Here is a 21,389-nt window from a genome sequence, read left to right as displayed (position 1 = left end):
ACTACCGAAAATTAAACGCTGTCACGAAAAAGGAACATTTTCCTCTTCCTTTTATTGATCAAATGATTAAGCGATTAGCTTGTCGAGTTTACTATTATTTTTTGGATGGATTTTCAGGATATTTTCAAATTGCAATCGCACCGGAAGATTAAGAAAAGACCACCTTCACGTATGCGTTTGGAACTTTCACATACAGGTAAATGCCCTTTGGATTGTGCAATGCCCCTATGACATTTCAGAGTTGTATGATGAGCATTTTTTCAGAATATCTAAAGAAAATTATTGAGGTTTTCATGGACGACTTTAGTGTATATGGTGATAGTTTCGATAATTGCCTAGATAACCTGAAATTGATCTTGTTGAGATGTATAGAAACTAATCTCATGCTTAACTGGAAAAAATATTATTTTATTGTTGAACATGGAATAGTTTTAGGTCACGTAGTGTCCTAGATGACCGCCACTTATCGCCATGAGATTAACTCTCAAAATTTTTTTCTTTTCCTTGTGTTTTTCTAGTCAATAATTTCGGCCACTATGAGTTAAGAAAGGGGCTGATATTTTGCACTAATTTCAATGATGTTTCATGATAAGAAAGTAGTGGTCAAGTGGTGTGTTCAATCGGTAGTGAACGATACCCGTCGATTCGAGCTGATTTTCCTTAAATTGCGTATACTAGGATTTTATCTTATAATCCACTAACTTATTATTATCACTTCTAATCACACTCTTAATATCATTTCAAACTCACTCTTAATCACCAAATTTGATACACACTCCGTACCAAATAGTCATACTACGAAAAGGCGTAAAAATCCTAATTTGCGATAACTTGAAAACTAAAGGGAAAACCCTTAATTCTATATTCATTTGCACTTATTGTGGGGTGATTGGATAGTAAGGCTATTATAAAATAATAATTTTCAAATAAAAAGGGATTTTTAAGGAAAATATCAGGAATTTTACAAGTCCTCACAACCCAGACTACCTAGAGACCAAAGGATAGATAATGAGTCTGCTATTGATCAAAACACCGAGTCAAAGGCTGGGGGAGGAGATGACCAAATGGCATTAGTTTTAACTCGTATGATGGATGTACTAGAACTCTTAGTAGCACAACAGGGACAGAGGGTTGGACAAGGAAATCAACATGGACACCAGGAGATAGGAGAGGATCGAGTTTTGGAACGGTTTCAGAAATTCTTTCCACTCAAATTTTCTGGAGGACCTGACCCAGAAGTAGCTGAAAATTGGTTAGAAAATATAAGAAATATATTTGATGCCTTGAACTACACAGAAGAAAGACAAGTCACTTTTGCTGTATTTCAACTTGAGGAAGCAGCTCGAGGCTGGTGGAACATTATAAGAAATAAGTATGAGAGAAATCAAACTCCAAGAACTTGGATAAATTTTGTACGAGAGTTTAATGAGAAATTCCTTCCTCCACTAGTCCAAGAAAAGAGAGAAGATGATTTATAAAGTTTCGTCAAGGAACTTTGAGTGTGGCTGAATATGAAACACAATTCACGAAATTATCTAAATATACTCTAGAATTGGTGGCTACGGAGTGGAAGAAAATAAGACGGTTTATTCAAGGATTAAATTTAGAAATCCAAGTTGCCCTTGCCGCAGCACAGATTGAAACATTTAGTGACGCTCTCGAGAAGCACAAAGGGTGGAGAGTACAAAATTCCAACTGAGAACCTTTCAAGCGAGAAAAAGAGATGTATCCGATAGTGGTCACTACCTTGAAGTACCAAGAGAAGTTGGACCGCCACCTAAAGTTAGAGAAGGAGTGGATGGAGTAAGACTACCACTTCCTTCGCTACCCATGATAAAGAAACTAGAAAGAACTATGTCACGAGAAGTTCCAGTAGGACAGATACAATTAAGGGAAACTTCGCAGATAAGTCAAGTCACAACTCCTCGTCTAACCTGTGGATATTGTGGAAGGACAAATCATACCGAAGAAAACTGCTGGCTGAAGGGGTGAAAGTGTATGGGATGTGGGAGCACTAACAATAAAGTTCATGGCTGCCCAAAGAGGTATTCACGAGAAATTACTATTCAACAAGGAAATAAAACTATCCCTTGACAAGTTAATGAATGAGGGAACTGACCAATGACACCTGCAAGAACATATGCAATGATCACACAACAAGGTCCAGGGTTATCTGAGGTTATGGAAGGTATGAATTTCGATGACGAAATTCTTTTAAAGAAGGAAGGTTGTGAGAACCTGAATTTTTTCTTATTTTTATTTTATTTTACTGGCTTATTTAATTCTTTATTCACCGTTTATCCCAAATAATTTATTCCATCCATTTTAAGTCCATTTGTATGCAAAAATGTCCCTTTTATAATTTTAAAATGTTTCGTTAAAAAATTTAATTTTTCTACGGCTCATTTAGCGAGAAATAGCGAATACACATTTTTTGAGATAAATTCGATTTGAGAATGCAATAGTCTTGTAGAATTAAGAATGATCAATAGTCAACTAAGAAAAGTTAATTGAGGGATTAGATGTGAGTGAGTTAAAATTTAAGCTTTTACCGTGCGCGCATCGATAGTTTTTCGAAAGTCGCGCTGGTACGACTAATTGGAGATTTGAAAATTTTATATTAGACTAGTAAGAGTGATTAACTATAGTGTTAAAGAAATTACATTGGAGGTTTAATGTATAAGTGTACCAAACAAGAGAGAAAAGTAGTAGTACACGACACTATTTCGCTCTATGGAGGGTTGACTTTTGTGCACACTTTATGGCTACCTTTTCCATTCTTTCTCTCCAAGTTTCATCACACAAAACCCTCATTCACTCCCTCATTTTCGGCCAAACCAAGAGGAAAGAAAAGTAACAAGAGAAAACTTAAACTTTTGCTCCAATCTTGCTCCAAATCTCCATCCAACTTCCAAACAATTTGAAAATTATTTTTATCTTGGAACAAGAAGCAATCTTGCGGATTTTCTTAGACGATTTGTGGTGGAAATTTCTGGTTTCATCTAGGGGGTTTCTTCTTGGGTTTTGAAGGTATAAACATCTCCCACAAAAACTCTTGTTTTCTTGTTTCTTGTTTAGGTGTGTGTCAGTGTGTTTGTGATGAGTTTTAATGGAAGAAACTAGATGAGGAAAAAGAAAGAGAGAAACCGTAAGGAAGAGGTGCTGTCCGAAATTTCTGGTCATGTTGTTCTGTTTTAGTTTCAAAAATTTTATGCTTGGTTGACTGTGAAATTGATGGATATAGGTTGTATATTGTGTGTAGAAAGTGTCTACCAAAAATCATTTGATTTGATTGAGCAAAACTTGAATTTTTGAAATTGGAAGAAATCTGGAAATGGGTTCTGGCTAGCCGAATAGTGCTCCTTTGATCGAACATAACTCTTTGTTCATAAGTCAAAATTGAGTGCCATTTGTGGCATTTGAAATTCGACAATTGTAGATTTCTGACGATATAAAATTCACCTTCTAGATGGAAATGAGTGAACCGTAGTGATTTGGCAAAATTTGCTGCCCTGTTATGAATATCTGTCCAAGAGGACATAAGAAGCTGCAAGTTGTGGCTTGAATTTGAACTACTTGTGAACTGATTTTGGAAATATTTTTTCTGATGAAATGAATTATTTTGAACCTAGTTTCCAATGCCACCAACCATTCCCAATTTGAACTTGTATTGTGTGAGTTATGGCCTGATTTTGAAAGTGTGATAAAGCTAGAAAACTGGAAAGATTTTCCTTCTTGCTGCCCGACTGGTCTATTTTGTTGTGAGATGTTTTATTTCAAAAATTTGATGTCAATCAACCATAAAGTGTTTATTAAAGGTTTCTAGAACCTTGGTTTCAAAAATGGATCGAATTGGGGCTGATTTCATTGTGCAAAACGTTTGGAAAAAAAAAAAAAAAAAGAAAAAGCAAGAGGGCAGATTAGCTTTGAAACATTTTATGAACTTTGGTTGTTTCGTTAACTACCTTTTCGTACGAGTTTTTACCTAAATTTTGGTAGAGAAGTAGCTCATTTATGGAAGGTTAAGTGTACCAAATTTGGTGAAATTTCAATGCAATTTTGATACCCAAATAACGCCCCAAACGTGGCTCTTTAAATCTGAAAAATTTCTGATCAGTGTTCAAATTTCAGCCAACTTTAAGCTATTATATGTTGTTGCCCAAAACTTCGAATTTAGCTCCATTTGTTGTGTTTGAAACCTTGTTTGAAACTCTTATTGTGTTACAAATTTCAGAGCATGATTCACTTTTTGTGAATTATGCCGAATTTCCAAAGATTGCTGGAAAACCAAGACTGGTTCAAATCTGGTATCTAGGAACTGAAAGTTTGAGCTGAAAAATGAATGCCTCCCGATTTGAATCTTGGAAAAGTTCTTCTAGGAACTTTTAGTACTTTGGATCTAGTTTCCAACGATTAAATTTTTCCATTTTTGGACGTATCAAACTCAAGATCAGATTTTACCAAATTTGTCACGCAAAGCTGAAAATTCTTGATTTCTTAGGAAATGAGTTTTCAAGAACTTTTCATTTCCTTTTGATATTGATAGTTCGTTTTGAATCCGATTTCATGGAGGATACGAGTTATCCCTTGTGACTTTGAACTCTCACTTTTGAATCTTGAATTTCACTAGAGTGAAACTTTTTTAAGACATTGTCATTGTATTACACAAGTGTACATTCTTCCTTGTTTGGCAAGGGGTTTATAAGTATTGGTAAGTGATAGATAATTGTTATTTCTTCTGGCGCTCTTTACTCACTTATTTTGAATTGGTGAGTGTTCCTCGTATGCGTTTGAAACTTGAATAGTTTTGCTACATGTTTACCGCATATTTCTTGTGTGTTTAAGTGTTCCCCATAATTACTACTATGTAATTTTCACCGTTTTAAGGTGAGTATATACTTTATCACACTTGGCCTACGAAAATAATAAATTTCTACCATTTAACCGTGAATTTCTACTGTTTATCGGTATATTTGATTACTTGCGCATGTTGTAATCTCTTAGCTGAACTGGACCCTGCCCTTGGTTACTAACCTGCTCGAGTCAGGACTAGGCTCGGTCGGGTAGGTTGGAACCCTAGACCACCGTTTCGGTATATTCGAGTATTATCACTGGAGGGATAAAGCGATGGCCAGATAACCGGGGGAATTATTGGAGTTATAAGGTGCAATTGATCAAAACAGTTCCACGTGAACACCGTATCCTTTTAATGTATATTTATTTCTATACAATGATAAATGTCTCATTTTAATGTGCCAATGTGAAACCTTGAACCATATATGTGTTATGCTTAATTTACTTGATCTATTAGAACTGCTTATGTGTTTTGGAACCTCACTGGGCTGTTTATCTCATTCTACGCTTTTGTTTTCCTTAACAGGGTTCAAGGCTGAGAGTGCTCGCGAATAGTACTAAGTTGTTTTCTTTTGAAGACTTTAAGTTGTATTGTAGCAATGACTATAGTACATATTCTTTTGAGTTGTATTTAAACTTGAAGGTTAGCTAATTTTAAGTATTAATGTTTTGGAGTACTTTGAATGTATATTGAAAAGAAAATTTTGAAGTATTTCTAGTTTTGAATTATGGATTATAGTGAGCCCCGACAAGAGTTAGACAGGCGTTCCACGGATATCCTTGTTTTCGCCCTTGGAAGAAGTGGGGGCATCACACTTGGCAATACACACAAACATCTCTATCAACTGTTAACCATTGTAGACAATAAGGCTTCAGATGTTTAATGGTTGGAAGAGCCAAATTTTCTACCATGAGCAAACTCACGACATTTGTGCAACTTCCACCATCTATGATCACATATAAACCCTATCTTTGACATGGCCCCGTGTGTAGAAAATATTCTCCCATTGAGAATCCTCATCATCTTTAGCAAACATCATCAAAGCCTTTCGCACAACCAAGCACCCGCTGGCAACACTAGGTGGTGTAATTTCTTCTCCCGACTCATCATCCTCCAACAAAGGTGACATTCCTTCGTTGTCGGCTTCATCATCTAAAACAACTTCTATGTTATCCCTAATAACCACAATGCATTAATTAGGGCATTGAGATTGGATATGCCCACATCCTTGGCATTAGAAGCTTCATTTGTTCGTATGGGTATCTCTTTGTTGACATCTACTTAAGGATTGGATTTAGTTTGATCAGTTTTAGAACTTGCTTGAGGATTGGTATTCAAAGGCTTCTATCATCTTTAAAGAGTAGATTTGACCTCCAACTTGATAAAGGTGTAGTAGAAAAAGAATGTGTAGTACCCCTCCTCTTGAGTTGTTGTTCTACCTTGACTGCCTTTTCTAGCATGCCACTTATCTCAAGGTAGTGTTGCAACTCAACAATTTCTGCAATAGTAATTTCGACAGCTTCATGTTCAGCCCTCATCATAAGCATCTCCATGTCTTTATAATAATCCTCTACACTCTTGTTGCCTAAAATGAGAGTTTGCAATTTTTGATGCAGCTCCCTATGGTAATGATTGGGTACAAATTTTCTTCTCATGAGACCCTGAAGTTCATGCCAAGTCTCAACGGCTTGCTCTCTATTCCTCCTATGGCCGAAACGAAGTTGATCCCACCAAATGAGAGCATAATCTGTAAACTCCATGGTAGCAAGGTTCACCTTTTGTTCCTCGGTATAATTGTAGCAATATAAAACCATCTCAATTTTACCTTCCCATTCCAAGTAAGCTTAAGGATTTGACCTTCCTTGGAAAGGTGGAATTTTGAGCTTGATCCTTTAATCAAATCATTGTCATGTACATTACTCCTATGCTCACGCCTTGGTCTCCAATGACCTCCTCTTCACTAAAGGAATCCTCAAATTCATGCATAGGAGTCTTCCTTCAACTAGATCTCGAACAGCTATGTGAATTTCCATGTGATCAATCCTCTCCCGCATTGATTCTAAGGACTGGTCAACCATGCGCTAAATGTCTCCTTTCAACGCCACGAAAAATAGTTTAAAATCAAAGACTTGTGAAGAGCCTTCTTCTTCGTGCGACATAATGAAATAACCTGCAAAAAAGGTTTGTGTAGAAAGATATTCCTCACTTCACTCCCTTAAGTGTATACATTCACCCTCATGTTTCACTCAAATTAAAATACTTATTAATCTCACCACCGATTTTCTAAGCTCTTGGTCACTCATCTTGAGCACATTAGACTATCTCAAGTGAACAATCAACCTACCAATGGATCACGCAAGTGTAGCAGGATTTTAAGAATAAATGATGATAAATTGAGGACTAAAATATTTGACTAAACGAGGAATAAAGGCTAGACAACATGTGTTTTAAAGCTAGAGCAACAAAAGACACTAGTAGTATAATTTAGGACACACTAGAAGCAAGAATTTCACTTGACAACTCTTTAGACTTTTTTGACCTGATTAGATGACTCAAAAGACTCTAAAATCTACTAGAAAAATGACCCAAAGAAAGCGAAATAACTCAGACACAATTGAACACTAAGAAGGACAAAAAAATCGCCTAAAACCCAGAAATTTTGAAGTCACGAGATGATTAGGTACCTTTGAAGTATTCTGGAAATTTAGGGGGCTTAAATTTCTAGTTCAACCCTTTTTCTTCCAAACTTGATGTTTGGAAACTGGATTTGCCCCAATCCAAGAAGTATTCAGCCAATACGATGCAACAAGGAATCTAATTTTGATGTTTTCCAACTCCGATTAGAAAACGAAAATGCGCAGCTGTTTCTTTATTTTTCCAGCCAGAAATTGATGGATTCTACTTCCAAAAACTTGTTCCCATATTTTTCTTGAGGCTTTGAAGATCAAGCAAGTGTTTCAATCAAGTTTGAATCAAGAAGGTAGTTGAACAACTTAATCTTTCAAGACTTTTTCCAAGAACATCAAGAGGTTATTAGGGTTTTTCCAAGAAACTTTCAAGGGTTTCAAGAACCCAATTTCTTTTTTTTTTTTTTGTGTTTTTGGTTCAAGAACTCCAAGAGTTAACCAAAATCAGCACAAACAAAATAAGGACTCCAACAAACAACAAAAGTGAATCAGATGAACAGTAGCCCGGATAAATAGTAATTATAATAGTAACCTTTTTTGTGACTTAACAAGAAACACAAAACAAGAATTCAAGACACGGCTAAAACCCTTGTGACTCAAGAGACCAAGAAACGGATGCGAACATGACTCAAACAAAACAACTAAAAGGGATATAACTCGATACCTTAACCTAGCTCTGATGCTAGATGATACGAATCTCGCCCTATTTTAGATGAAATCCGGATCACAACAGGCCATAAGATCTAAAAGTTTGGTATCTAGTTTGGTGGCAAAAATCTAATTCAAACTTGGAACGCTCAAGAATGAATAAGATGGGTAGATGACACAACAATCAAGCACGTTCCTTCATTGATAAAGTCAAATGAGCACTTAGAACCCTCTAATGTGCTCAAGATTAGCTTGCAAGAAGCTTGAGTACAAACTTTCCTCTGAATAAATCGTCTCCCATTGCAATGTAAAAGTTTGACTATTTATAGCCAAAGCCCTAAGACTAGTCCAAATCCGAATCGGACAAGGATTACATCATCTATTTCTTTAAAACTACTAATCTAATGGTAAAAATAGCTAGTCTAGCTTGTCATTCATTCCTAATAACTAATAGTTAAGTAATTAAGCAAAAACCTAGCAAATTATATGAAAATAAGAAAAAGCCTAAAAATTAACCCATCCAGAATTTGCGTAAGGATATACGACCGGATTTTCACGCAGATTTGAGGAAGAAATTGGTCAAGAAGAAAATGAGACAAAAAGTGTGATGCAATCGGAGACAAAAAGTATGATGGAATTGGATCTGCGAGGAGATTCGTGTGAGCAGATCCTCTCTATACCTTTTTTCCTCATGTTTCTCAACTTGATGTCCGTACAAAACCCATCTCCATGTGATGAGGAGGTCAAGGGAGCTATCCAAGTGGAGCAAGTGAAGGTGCCATTAGGGCCTATGACTCGAGCTCGCGCGAAGAGATTGAACGAGACACTACAAACATTGGTTCGTGCGGCCCGAGAGTCGAGTGGAGAGCCAAATGCCATCGAGGGCCTCGACGAAGCTAGGCTTGTTGTCCTAGTTTCGGCCATCACTGAAGATTAGAAGCCCATGAGTTGGCTAAGGGGTCCATGGCCCATTATTAGTTAGTATAGTGTAATAAAGAGGTCCAACTAGCTTGTGGTTTGGACCTTAGTCGTTGTTAGTCTTTGAGTCAATGGGCTAGGCCATGTGGGCCTTGGGGTCAATAGCATTTTAGCGAGCCATGTAGTTAGTCCCTACGCTGAGTTGGTTCGGAGGTCTCGCTGCCCGGTCAGCAAGTCGAGGGTCCAGGGGGCGACGCGCCCCGGAGCTTACGGTACGTATGTTGTGTCGCTAGTGTTAGCCCAAAGGGAAGCCCAAGGCCTGGCCAAATTCCGTACATGTTTCCCAAGCTTTGTTAGGTCTTAGTCACGGCTACAAATAGCTTTCAGTCATTGTTTTACATTCAGTTTTTGATAATTAATGAAATACACTTTTGAGAGTTCTCTCAAAGTTTCATTGAAGCACCATTGAATATCTTAGAATCGTTCTTAGGTATTCAATTGACTTATCAATCTAGGACTACGCTAAATTGTGGTATCTTCTACCAATACCGAGATTCGTTGACCACGTGATCAACAGGTTTAGATGATTCCGCTGCGTTCGTGTTCATCAACGTGAGTCCTTACCTTCTAGATCCTTCCCTATCTGTACGGGTTGCATCACAAGGTTGGTATCGTTCGTATCACCATGTGTTTCACACTTTTAGCTCGACATGCTCTTGTTTTGCATGAAACATCGTGTGAATTGAGCCTCTTCGTATCACCTACATCATCATTTTCACAAAATTTTTGTGTTAAAACATCATTAGATTCATAAAAAATAAAATAAATGATTCCTTCAATTACAAGTGTTCTTCTATTGTAAACCTTATAAGCTTTTTTATCACTAGAATAACCCAAGAAAATATCTTTGTCCGTTTTTGTGACAGCCCCACCTTTCCCTAAGGCGAACCAAAGGGGTTAGCGGACTGCCTGCCCAGCTCTCGCCAGGACTAACGGTGCAGTTAGAGTGATCTATTGCGATCCGGAACTTAAAAACGCGCGTAAACAAGTCAAAATGGTAAAATAACCCAAAATAAAAAAAATGAAATCCGGAGTCGGCCATGAATAGTAACCGACCCGTCAGAACCCAACCAAATACCAAGCAAACGTTCACATCTTGAACTTTAGTATTTACAATCCAAAGTTGCATACAAAAGTATTCAAAAGTAGATACATGTATGGTTTGCCAAATCAAAAGAGAACCAGACCCAAAAGTACATTTAGGGTTTCAATAAATGAGCTATACAAAAGATATGTCCAACTAGCTCATTTCGGCAACCAATTATCAATTGCAGTCCAAAAGTAGTTATTTTCCTGTAAGGAAAACAAAAGGAACGGGGGTGAGCTAGTTGCCCAGTGAGATAATACTACTCAAGCAACCAAGTTCATATAGGCATCAAGATTTTCATTCCAAGTCATCAAAGGTAAATAAAACACACATCAATAATGATGATAAAAGGATACGGACGGCTCTCAAGAGCCCTTTTCCTCTTTTGCATTCTTGATCAGATCATCTTCTCATTGACTCTCCGTCAATGTTTAAAAGTAACCAACCGTAGACTTCACTTCACTCCCACTCCTTCCACCTAACATCCCCCTACCGGGCCCGAACTCCAAACACTTGCACTGTGGTATTACTCGAGTATACCGGAATCGAGAGTCTCTCATACTACAAGATTCCTTATAACTTTTCCCCAAGGATCATTAATTGGCACGACCAAGCCCTCGCCGGCTCGATTCAATCAACTACCAATGGGGTTGAGCTCAATGGTAACAATCATGGTCGTTGGATACTCGTCCAAACGACACCAAGTCAAGAACTTTTCATTTCATGTAACATTTCAATAACATGAGAAATAAGTGAGAGTGATAAAGTACACCCTCACTTCAATCAATATCAATGGTACAATAAACATTTAACTCATCAAGTTCAAGTATCAAAGCCATATAGTAACACACAAGTGAGTAGTACACTCACCAAGCTCGAAAGTGATATTTCATGCACTTCCGTCAAAGGAACGTCGTGAACCACCGTCACGCCCTAAAACACGCAAACAAGTACAATGAGACTCGATAACGAGTCATAAACCAAAGCCAAATATCACCAAAATAGGGTTCCATAAGTACACACAAGCAATAGAGGAAACCAGAAAAATCCAGAAATGGAACTGGCTTTAACCCTGAAAAAAACAGTTTTTGACGTCATTTTACGGTAATGGCACCAAAGGCACTACGATTATCGGATGAAGGTCCAAGACCCACTGTTTCGAAGCTAAGAGATAGGGCTACAATATTACAGAAGGTCACTCAACCCATTTTTGAGTGTAACCAGGTCAAAAATGCAAGATACTACACCAGAATCCCAAAAACAGATTCACAGAACGCATTCTAGCGGAAACATCATAAATCAGGTTATCCAAGTCCAAATCCAGAAATTCCAAAACCAGATGAAAGCTAAGAAACAGGGATACATTTAATCAGAAGGCCTCAACAACCAATTCCGAAGCAATTCCAGCCAAAACAACCAATTACAGGCTCAATTCTTACATTCGGGTAAAACCAGGACAGCAAGGGTAATTTTGACTTTTCTCATTCTACGCTACTCCGATTGACCTGAAATTTTGTAGGCACCTCTAAAATGTCATTCCCTACAACTTTCATGTTTTAAGCCAAGGCCAATTCGGCCTCTAACTAGGAGCTACAAAACCGGGCAGAATGTTCCCAATAAAACCCTAACTTTCTACAATTTCTTCCAATCCAGAAATTGGTTGCAATTATCCACTTTTTCCACCTTCTAGAGTCATTATATACCATTTCCAATCATCATATATAGCCATACAATCATGTTCATATTAAAACAGAAAAATCCCCAAAAATAATAAAACTTCATCACTTCAATCACAAATCAAGAAATAATCCATAAACTTGCATCTCATACTACCACTAATCATGATTTAAGCATCAATAAAGGGAGGAGGGTGGTTCTTCACAACTCACCTTAGAAACAAGAGAGAGAGAGCAAGTAGTCCTCTTAGCTTGCCAAATAACTCCACACAACACCTCACTATCACTTCCTTAAGTGTTTCTATGGAGCAAAAACAAAATCTAATGGTTGATTTAGAAGATTGGAGCAAAGATTGAAGCAACTTGGAGAGTTTTCTTTCTTTCTTTCTTGAGAGTAAGAGCCGGCCACAAGAGAAGAGAAAATGGTGAAATTTTGGTTAATTTTGTGATTTATTTGGTCAAATAGAAAAAGGTGAATAGTGGTCTTATGTAAGAACCAATCCTATGGTGACACTTGTCACCTCATTTAATGCTTGCCTAACTTTTGTCTCCCTCATACCAATCCACTTAGCATCCTCTACTTATCTCTTAACACCCGGTAAATTAATTACAGTATCCAAAACTTAATCTAGTTGGCCGAATTTTTTCGAACTTTTCGCACTAGTGGGTCCCACGTCCGGTATACGCTCTTAATTTCTCAAAATCTATTCGATACTAGAAAAATCATCTAAAAACTATATCTGCTCCTTAAAAATATCTAGAAATTTTTCCTACTCACGAAAATGCAGAAAACAAGCCATGAAAAATAATAAAACCTAGAAAATGAAAAATTACGGGTTCTCACAGTTTTCTTATCAAATTTGCCAAGATGCTCTTTAGTATTCAAAATAAAGCATTTACAACCAAACAATCGAAACAACCAACAATGGTGTTTTTTTTTAAAGAAAAACAAAAGCTCATAAGGAGTTTTGTTCACAATAGGTCTTAAATGCACTTTATTCATTACATAACAAGCTATATTAACCCCTTTGATCCAAAATTGTTTTGGCACATATTCACTAATCATAGTTCCACCGGCTTAAGAGTTCTATTTTTTCTTTCAACTGCACCATTTTATTATGGTACCTTAGTGGCCTAAAACTCATGTAAATACTAATATGATCACAAAATTTAGAAAAATCACAATATTTAAATTTAGTTCCATTATCAGTCCTAATTTTCACAATATTTAAATTTAACAAATTTTGAAAAGATTCATCTTTGTGAGTAAGAAACAGCGACCAAGTATATCTAAAATAGTCATCAACAACCACAAAAACATATTTCTTTCCACCTAAGTTGGTAGCTTGAGTAAGATCAAATAAATTCAAGTGTAAAAGTTTCAAAAGTCTAGAAGTAGAAATGCAACTTTAGGTTTTAAAAGAGACCTTTGTTTGTTTTCCAAATTGACATGCATCACAAATTCTATCTTTTTGACACTTGACTTTTGGCAAACCTCTAACAAGTTCTTTTCTAGAAATCTCATTCAACAAATCCATATTGAAATGGCAAAGTCTTCTATGCCAACGGCAAGGATCATCTTTACCAACCATAAAATATTTATTTCTACTATGATGTAATCTTTCAAGATAAACAACATTATATCATTATATCATTTTCCTTTGAATAGAACATTAAAACTAGTATCAAGAATTAAATGTTTATATTTCTTAAAGAAAACATATAAATATCTATCACATAATTGACTAACACTCAGCAAATTATAATCCAAATTATCAACTAAAAGAACATTTTGAATAAAAGTTTCACCATCTTTACAATGTCACATACTCCAATGGTTTTGCCTTCATATCATCTTCAAATGTGACTTTCTCACTATTTTTATCTTAAGCTTGACAAAAAGAGAGGATCACTGATCGTGTGTTTTGAATATCCACTATCAATGACCCACTCTAACTCATGTGTGGTGCTTGTCAAGCATATCTACACACAAGATTAAGAAATAAAATTTGGTACTCTTTCCTTCTTGGATCCTCAAGAGTTAGTGCTAGTTCTAACAATCCACATAATTTTCAATCCAAATCTCATAGTTTTTTCACTTAGCATTCATCCTTTCAATGACCGTATTGGCAACATTAATCACATATGACATTAAAGTTTTCCACAAAAGAAGGTTTAATAAAAATGTTACTTATTCTTTTGTATAAAGTGAATTTGTTGTTACCAAAGGTGTACTTAAGCCTCTTCTTTTTGTAAAACACTTTGTTTTTCTTTTTGAAGAAAATCACTAAGATTATCCAACCTTTGTCTCAACTAATTTTGTTATTCTTTGATATTTTCATAAAATTTTATCTTCTCATTTAATTTTTTTTTTCAAATCATCATCTTTGCATGCAAAATTAACTCCATCTTTTAACTCCATTTTTTTTCAAATCATCATTTTCTTTTCTCAACCTTTTGTTTTCTTGAAAAACTTTGGAGCTTTTACATAACAAAACATTTATTTTTAATTTTCAACTCCTTGTTCTTAGTATAAATTTCTTTTAAATTATCATGTAATTTGATCACAAATGCTTCAACATCATCATCTTCATCAATGTCATTATCATTTTATCATGAGAGGAGTGACTAGAGGATACATCATTGTCTCTAATGGCCATGAAAATCATTTGAACCATTTTTATTTCTTCTTCAATTTCACCATTTGATTTGCAATCATTCCATAAAATTTGGAAGTTGATAAAATTTTATCTTCTTTCTCCTCTAACTTCTTTCTTCTTCTTTCTTGGATACTCATTCACACAGTGTCTCAGTTGACAACATTTACAGCATTTTTCATGTTATTTTTTCATCATCTCTTGCTCTTATTTGCCCTTGGGAGGATTGAAAAATTGGTTTTGTTGTTGTTCTTTGGTCCACCTCTTCTAAATCTCCTCTTATTGGCAAAGATCTTCTTGAAACTCTTAATGAGAAGAGCTAAACTATTTTCTTCTATCGCTATATTTTTGCCATCAATGGAGAGTATATCATCTTCTTTTTGAGAAATTTTGAGAGCAATGCTTCTCTCGGCTCTTTTATCTTCATCTTTTTGCACTTTAGACTTAAGATTTAACTCATAAGAGATTAGAGAATTTACGAGACATTCAAATCTTTAGCTGTTTTATGGCCGTAGCTTTGGTTTCCCAATCCTTAGATAAAGCATTAAAATTTTTCTATTTTTTCACCCAAAGAATATTCTTTACCAAGCATTTCAAGATCTTTAATAATATCATTAAATCTACAATACATCTTATCTATATTTTCATATGGTTCCATTTTGAAAAATTCATATTTAGTGATAAGCAAGGATTTCTTTTATTCTCTAACATCATTACTATTTTCATGAATTTCTTTTGATTTATTCCATATTTTTAGCTGATTTACAACATTTTACTTTAATTGTTTCATTAGCATTTAAAGCACTATATAAGACATTCGTAGGTTTGGCATTTAACATGAGATTTGTGTATCTTAAGCACTCAATTCATTCCTAGTTTTAGGTCTAAACCTTCCTAAATCCACATCCAAAATACTAGCTTTATAAGGACTCTCATTCACAATATACCATAATTCAATGTCAATAGATTGCAAAAATAATTTCATATGTTCTTTTTAACTAACACAATTAACACCGTTGAACATAGGAGGCCTAATGATGAATTGTCCTTTTAAAAAGCAATGCATTATTAGTTGCTGTCTTTACTCCTAAGTCAATTGAGTTTAATCTCTAGAATACCAATTTCTGATACCAATTGTTAGGCCCAAAATAACCTAAGAGGTGAATGAATTAGGTTGATTATAAACTCCTCAAGCTATAACAAATTGTAGCCCAAAATTAACTATCCAAAAATACTTAGGTGATCACATAATTGAGCAAGTGAAAAGGCAATAAAGATAGGAAAGATAAAGCGATTTAATCACACAACAAGTAATAATAAAGAACACTAAGGTGAAAGAAAGAATTGCAAACTAATAAACTTCTAAGTTTATTCCAAATTTGAAGTTGAATCCACTCAATAGCTTCTTCAACTGATGATGTTACAAATCACATTGTATATAAGAAGGTTTACCCTTTACTTACCCTATACATTCTTTAATTGAGTTAAAGAATTTTACAATTTCTCTCAAATTAAGTCTTACTATGCTACAATTGGTTGCTACCTAACCAACTAAAAATTATTTTCTTTTTACCACCACACAAAGAGTACAAAAGAGAAGGAGTGTATTTTTCTAGCCAAAAATCACTATAAGAGCTTGTATTCAGTGTGTGAAAAGATCTATCTTTTATTTAGACTAGACTCCTTTTATATGTGTAGAAAAATGATGTTAAATGAACTTCCAATGGTGTTACATTTAATGTTGAAGAAACTAACCGTTAGGCCTATTGGACAACCAATGTGTCGGACACTGCATTCAAAGGTCTGTTGAGTGGTCTTTTTAGGAGTATCGATCGGCCAATCCCACACCTAATAGATACATTCGATAGAAACAAAGAGTTCTAAGTTTTAGCTCTTAATCTATAGGAAACGTATGATGGTCCACGTATGCATCCGAACCGTCATCCGATCATCATGGTTAATTTGTCCCTCATCCTTCGGACACCCGATCCTTTAACTCAGTGTCCGAAACTTTGTCCAATACTTTGTGACAAACTATCTGAGATGTTTCGGATGTCCGATCCTCCTAGTGCTTGTTCGAAGGTGCGTCTAATATTTAATGATGAACTTTGTTTCTTCTTGTTTTGCATCTTTTCTTTTGCCAATTGCTTGAGCACCTCTAGTAGTGAAAACTCACCAAAAATATGAGTTCAAATCATCATTTTAGTTTTTCATTCATCGAAATTAAGGATTGTGCAACCCAAGATTTTCAGAGGGAAACTGTGGGAGAAGAGAGAGAGGAGAAAGTGAAAAAGAAAGAGTAGGGAAGGTAAGGGGGCAGAGAAAGGGCAGTTGGTTGGAATGCTAAAAAAATAGGGAATGAGAGGGTGGCCATTTTTAATAACATGCCCCAAAAATTTTAAAACACTCCAAAAATACCTATTTGTTTATTTAAAACAAAAAAATCTACAATAGGGTTTTCTAAAATAATCACAAAAATACCTAATCCAAACACTCCTTGTCTAGTTGTTTGTTTTTGTTTTTGTTTTTTAATCGTCACACAGTTGAACCATTATGAGAATGGGGGACCAAGTTTGAATAATTTTCTCAATTCGGATGACCAATTTGAGATTTCTTTAGTTTAAGGGTCAAAGTGAGATTTTGTGCTACATTGGAAGAATGAGACTTTCCAATTTAAATGGCCAAATCAAGATATTTTGGTACCTATAGGATCGAGTTGAGACTTCTAAAAAGTAAGGGGAATTTTTGGACCATAATGGAGGATCAAAATGAAATCAGCCCAATGCAATAAATAATGAAGTTACGCTAAATTAATTTTTTCATACAGATGTGTGTGTATATATAAAAGATTAGAATAAAAGATAAGATAAAATCGGATTATAACTACGTATATTCACTCGTTACTATGGGATATATAATGGTTCACTTTTCCTATTTACTGGTTGCCATGTCAGGCACTGCTAAAATGAAGGAGATCAAATTTGCCATTAAACTGATGAGAATTAATTTTATTAGCATGTCTTTCTTTTCCGTATCAAATGGTAAGCCAACAGAAATGCATGGCTAAGTTTTTGCACAAACAGCGAGAAATGCGGTTGTGCATTGTGCGTTCTGCCCTAAAAATACCAAACAGTGAGATCCATCACTTCATTTTGAGGATGGCAAGTATATAAACAATCCTTAGTCTGGTTGCTCAGTATAAGCGATCAAAGGGCGCGGCAAAATTTGCCTCACGATTCCCCCCATGTAGCAAGACCAGAGACTATCCCCCCCCTAGAAAAACAAAAATATCTGTATCTTAGACTGTATATTTTTGTATATCAGAAGTAAACAGAAGATGGCAGGAGGTGGTTTTGTCTCTCAAGGTGGTGCAGGAAACTATGAGGGCAAGGTGACATGCTTTGTAATTATGACATGTTTGGTTGCTGCCAGTGGTGGTCTCCTTTTTGGTTATGACATTGGTATCTCAGGTAGGCAAGGCACCATTTGGATTGAGGGAATGGAAGGGAAAGGAAATGAGTGGAATCGGATCGATTTCATTTTTGTTGGGAAAGGATTTAATTGTTTTGTTGAGTAATGGTTTCTACTCAAAAATGAGCGAAAACAGAGAAAAATGAAACTGAATTAATTTAAATAATTTAAATTTTTTAAAAGATTAATTTTCCCTATATTTTCTAATAAATTAACACCTGATATGTTCTCTATTTTCTTTTCCTTCTTAATTCAAACAAAATTTCAGTATTTTTTTTCTTTTCCCTTCATATTTAATCCAATCAAAATGGATGAAATCACTTTCCCATACTCTCCTGTCCTTTCTTTTCTATTAGTCTCCTTTCCCCTACTCTCCCGTCCTTTCTTTTCTATTAGTATCCTTTCCTTTCCTTTTCCTTCCTTTCTTTTAATTCAAAAAGTGTCTAAATGATTTTGTGTTTCTTTACTTCTGTAGATACCAAAATTAAGGTCCGTATGGAAGGAATATGGATAGTTTTTCTCAAGAAACGCATAACTGTGAAACTTTTATATTATATATTCGTAAGCACATTCATATGTGAAATTATTCTAACAATAACACTTTTATTTTATCTATTTGTATTTCAAGCCCAATCATATGTGGGATTATTCTAACATTAACACTTTCATTTTATCTATTCATACATCAAGCACATTTATATGTGGGATTATTCTAAAAATATAACTGTAACACTTTTATTTTGTCTATTCATATTTCAACCACGATCATATAGGGAATTATTCTAACTGTAGCACTTCTATTTTGTGGGATTATTTTGTCTATTTGTACGTATGAGTTTCACAAAAATATAACTGTAACACTTTTATTTTGTCTATTCGAATTTCAAACACAATCACATGCGGGACTATTCTAATATTTCTTTCTTTCCTTATTTCTTTTCTTCCTTTTTTTAAAAAAATTTGCAGGAGGGGTTACGTCAATGGATGAGTTCTTGCAAAAGTTCTTTCCGGAGGTGTATAAAAAGGAAAAGAACCTTAGTGGAAATACTAGCAACTATTGCAAATTTGACAGTGCAGTTCTGACACTTTTCACCTCTTCCCTTTACTTAGCAGCCCTGGTTGCCTCCTTCTTTGCTTCTGCAACAACAAAAGCATTGGGAAGAAAGGCCTCCATGGTAATTGGAGGTCTAGTATTTCTTATAGGTGCAATCATCAATGGAGCTGCCATGAATGTTGCAATGCTCATCATTGGTCGTCTCTTGCTCGGTGTAGGCGTTGGATATGCTAACCAGGTTTTCTTTCTCTACTGATCACTCTCATGAGTTCCTAGATTCTTTCACAATTCACAAAAAAAAGGTAAAAAAATGGACTGTAGTTATAAATCATTCATATTGCAGGCAGTTCCAGTTTACCTATCAGAAATGGCGCCCGCGAAGATCAGGGGTGCACTCAACATTGGTTTCCAAATGGCTGTAACAATAGGAATTTTCGGAGCCAATTTGGTGAACTACGCAACATCAAAGATGCAGCACAATGGATGGAGATTTTCTCTGGGTGGGGCAATGGTCCCTGCTATTATCATGACCGTCGGATCTCTCTTCTTACCAGACACTCCCAATTCCCTGATTGAGAGAGGCAAGAAAGATGAAGCAAGGCAAATGTTGAAGAAAATCCGTGGAACCGAGAATGTGGATGAGGAATACAACGATCTTGTGGTGGCAAGTGAAGCTTCAAACCAAGTCCAGCAACCATGGAAGGATATCTTGGACAGGAAACATAGGCCTCATCTGGTCATTGTTTCCCTCATTCCATTTTTCCAGCAACTCACTGGCATCAATGTGATCATGTTTTATGCCCCTGTTCTTTTTAAGACTCTTGGCTTTGGTGATGAAGCTTCCCTCGTTAGTGCTGTGGTCTCTGGTCTGGTGAATGTCTTCGCCACTGTGGTGTCAATCATCAGTGTTGATAGGTTTGGGAGAAGGGCATTGTTCTTGGAAGGTGGAATCCAAATGATCCTTTCCCAGGTAAGGCATTATCTCCCAATTGGATTAGTTATTCTTGACATTCATACATATTCACGACTATACATATACCCTTTATACGAGCTATTGGACACGTATTGTTAGAAATAGGAATGGGACAGGCTTAGTTGGATTTTGTCCGGTTATGTTCAGTTGGTGTATCGTTTGCATGATTTGGTACACACTCGTATATATGTGTAAACTATGGTCCTGCACACTAGGAACGGAATAGGTCTAAGCTAGGCTTTATCTCAGGCTGAACTCGAGATGTGTACTGAATCCCATAAACAATGCATCAATCAACACAATTGACCAAAACTCAACTGGACATACCCCAATCCTGAGGATTTAAGCCATATCACCTTTTGCTATAAATTTTGCAAAAGCTGATTGCGATTGTGAAGAGCAATTATTAAGAAATCAGAATCAGCTAAAATTACTTTAGAAAACTCTAAAATCTAAATACAAAAGCGCACATAACATTAAAACAAAAAAACTGATTACTCAAAATCAAAAGCTGTATCCTTACTTGGCTTGATTCTGAAACATGATCTACAGGTAAATGAGCCCATAGCACGAGTTTAACAATCACTCTTTCAAGTCTTTTCATGCATTGAAACTAATATCCTGACTCCTGACACCTGATCTTGTTCTTGTAGTTGGGCGTTGGAATTCTGATTGCCAAAGTTTTCGGAGTATCTGGGGAGGGAACCTTCACCAAAACTCAAGGCGATATTGCACTGTTCTTGATCTGTGTGTACGTTGCTGCATTTGCATGGTCTTGGGGACCTTTGGGGTGGTTGGTGCCTAGTGAAATCTTTCCCCTCGAAATCCGATCAGCCGGGCAATCCATCAATGTTTCTGTAAACATGTTCTTCACATTCATAATCGGACAGCTCTTCCTAACTATGCTTTGCCACTTGAAATTTGGCCTCTTCTTCTTCTTCGGCGGATTTGTGATCATGATGACTTTGTTCGTCTATTTCTTCTTGCCTGAGACCAAGAATGTGCCAATTGAAGAAATGAATAGAGTCTGGAAGGCTCACTGGTTCTGGGGAAAGTATATCCCAGATGATGCTGTTGGCCTTCGCCATCAGCCAAAATCAATCGAATTTTGAGGGGGGAATTCATGTATCAACTGCATGAACGCAGAGTTATGCAGTTGAAGTTTTCCAACGAAAACTAGTTTATTTTACAAGAAAAAGTTTATTGAGAAACGGATTCATATGAATTTTCTCTTTTTTTTTTCGAAAAAATCCAAATATCTGGATTTATATCACCATAGCATGATTAAGAAATTATAAACAAT

At 35.9% G+C, this 21,389-nt stretch overlaps 1 protein-coding gene across 1 annotated transcript; it reads left to right on the top strand.

Moving 5' to 3' along the window:
• The first annotated feature begins 17,925 nt into the window (after positions 1-17,925).
• On the top strand, positions 17,926-21,198 carry LOC113752043 (sugar transport protein 10-like). Its single transcript, XM_027296186.1, has 4 exons — positions 17,926-18,058; positions 19,026-19,351; positions 19,457-20,083; positions 20,740-21,198. Exons 1-4 carry the CDS (start codon positions 17,926-17,928, stop codon positions 21,196-21,198), a joined length of 1,545 nt encoding a protein of 514 aa, XP_027151987.1.
• Positions 21,199-21,389: the final 191 nt, after the last annotated feature.

This window comes from Coffea eugenioides, chromosome 11 (assembly GCF_003713205.1).
Source record: "Coffea eugenioides isolate CCC68of chromosome 11, Ceug_1.0, whole genome shotgun sequence".
NCBI classification, from domain to species: domain Eukaryota; kingdom Viridiplantae; phylum Streptophyta; class Magnoliopsida; order Gentianales; family Rubiaceae; genus Coffea; species Coffea eugenioides.
This window is presented reverse-complemented; position numbering and strand designations above follow the sequence as displayed.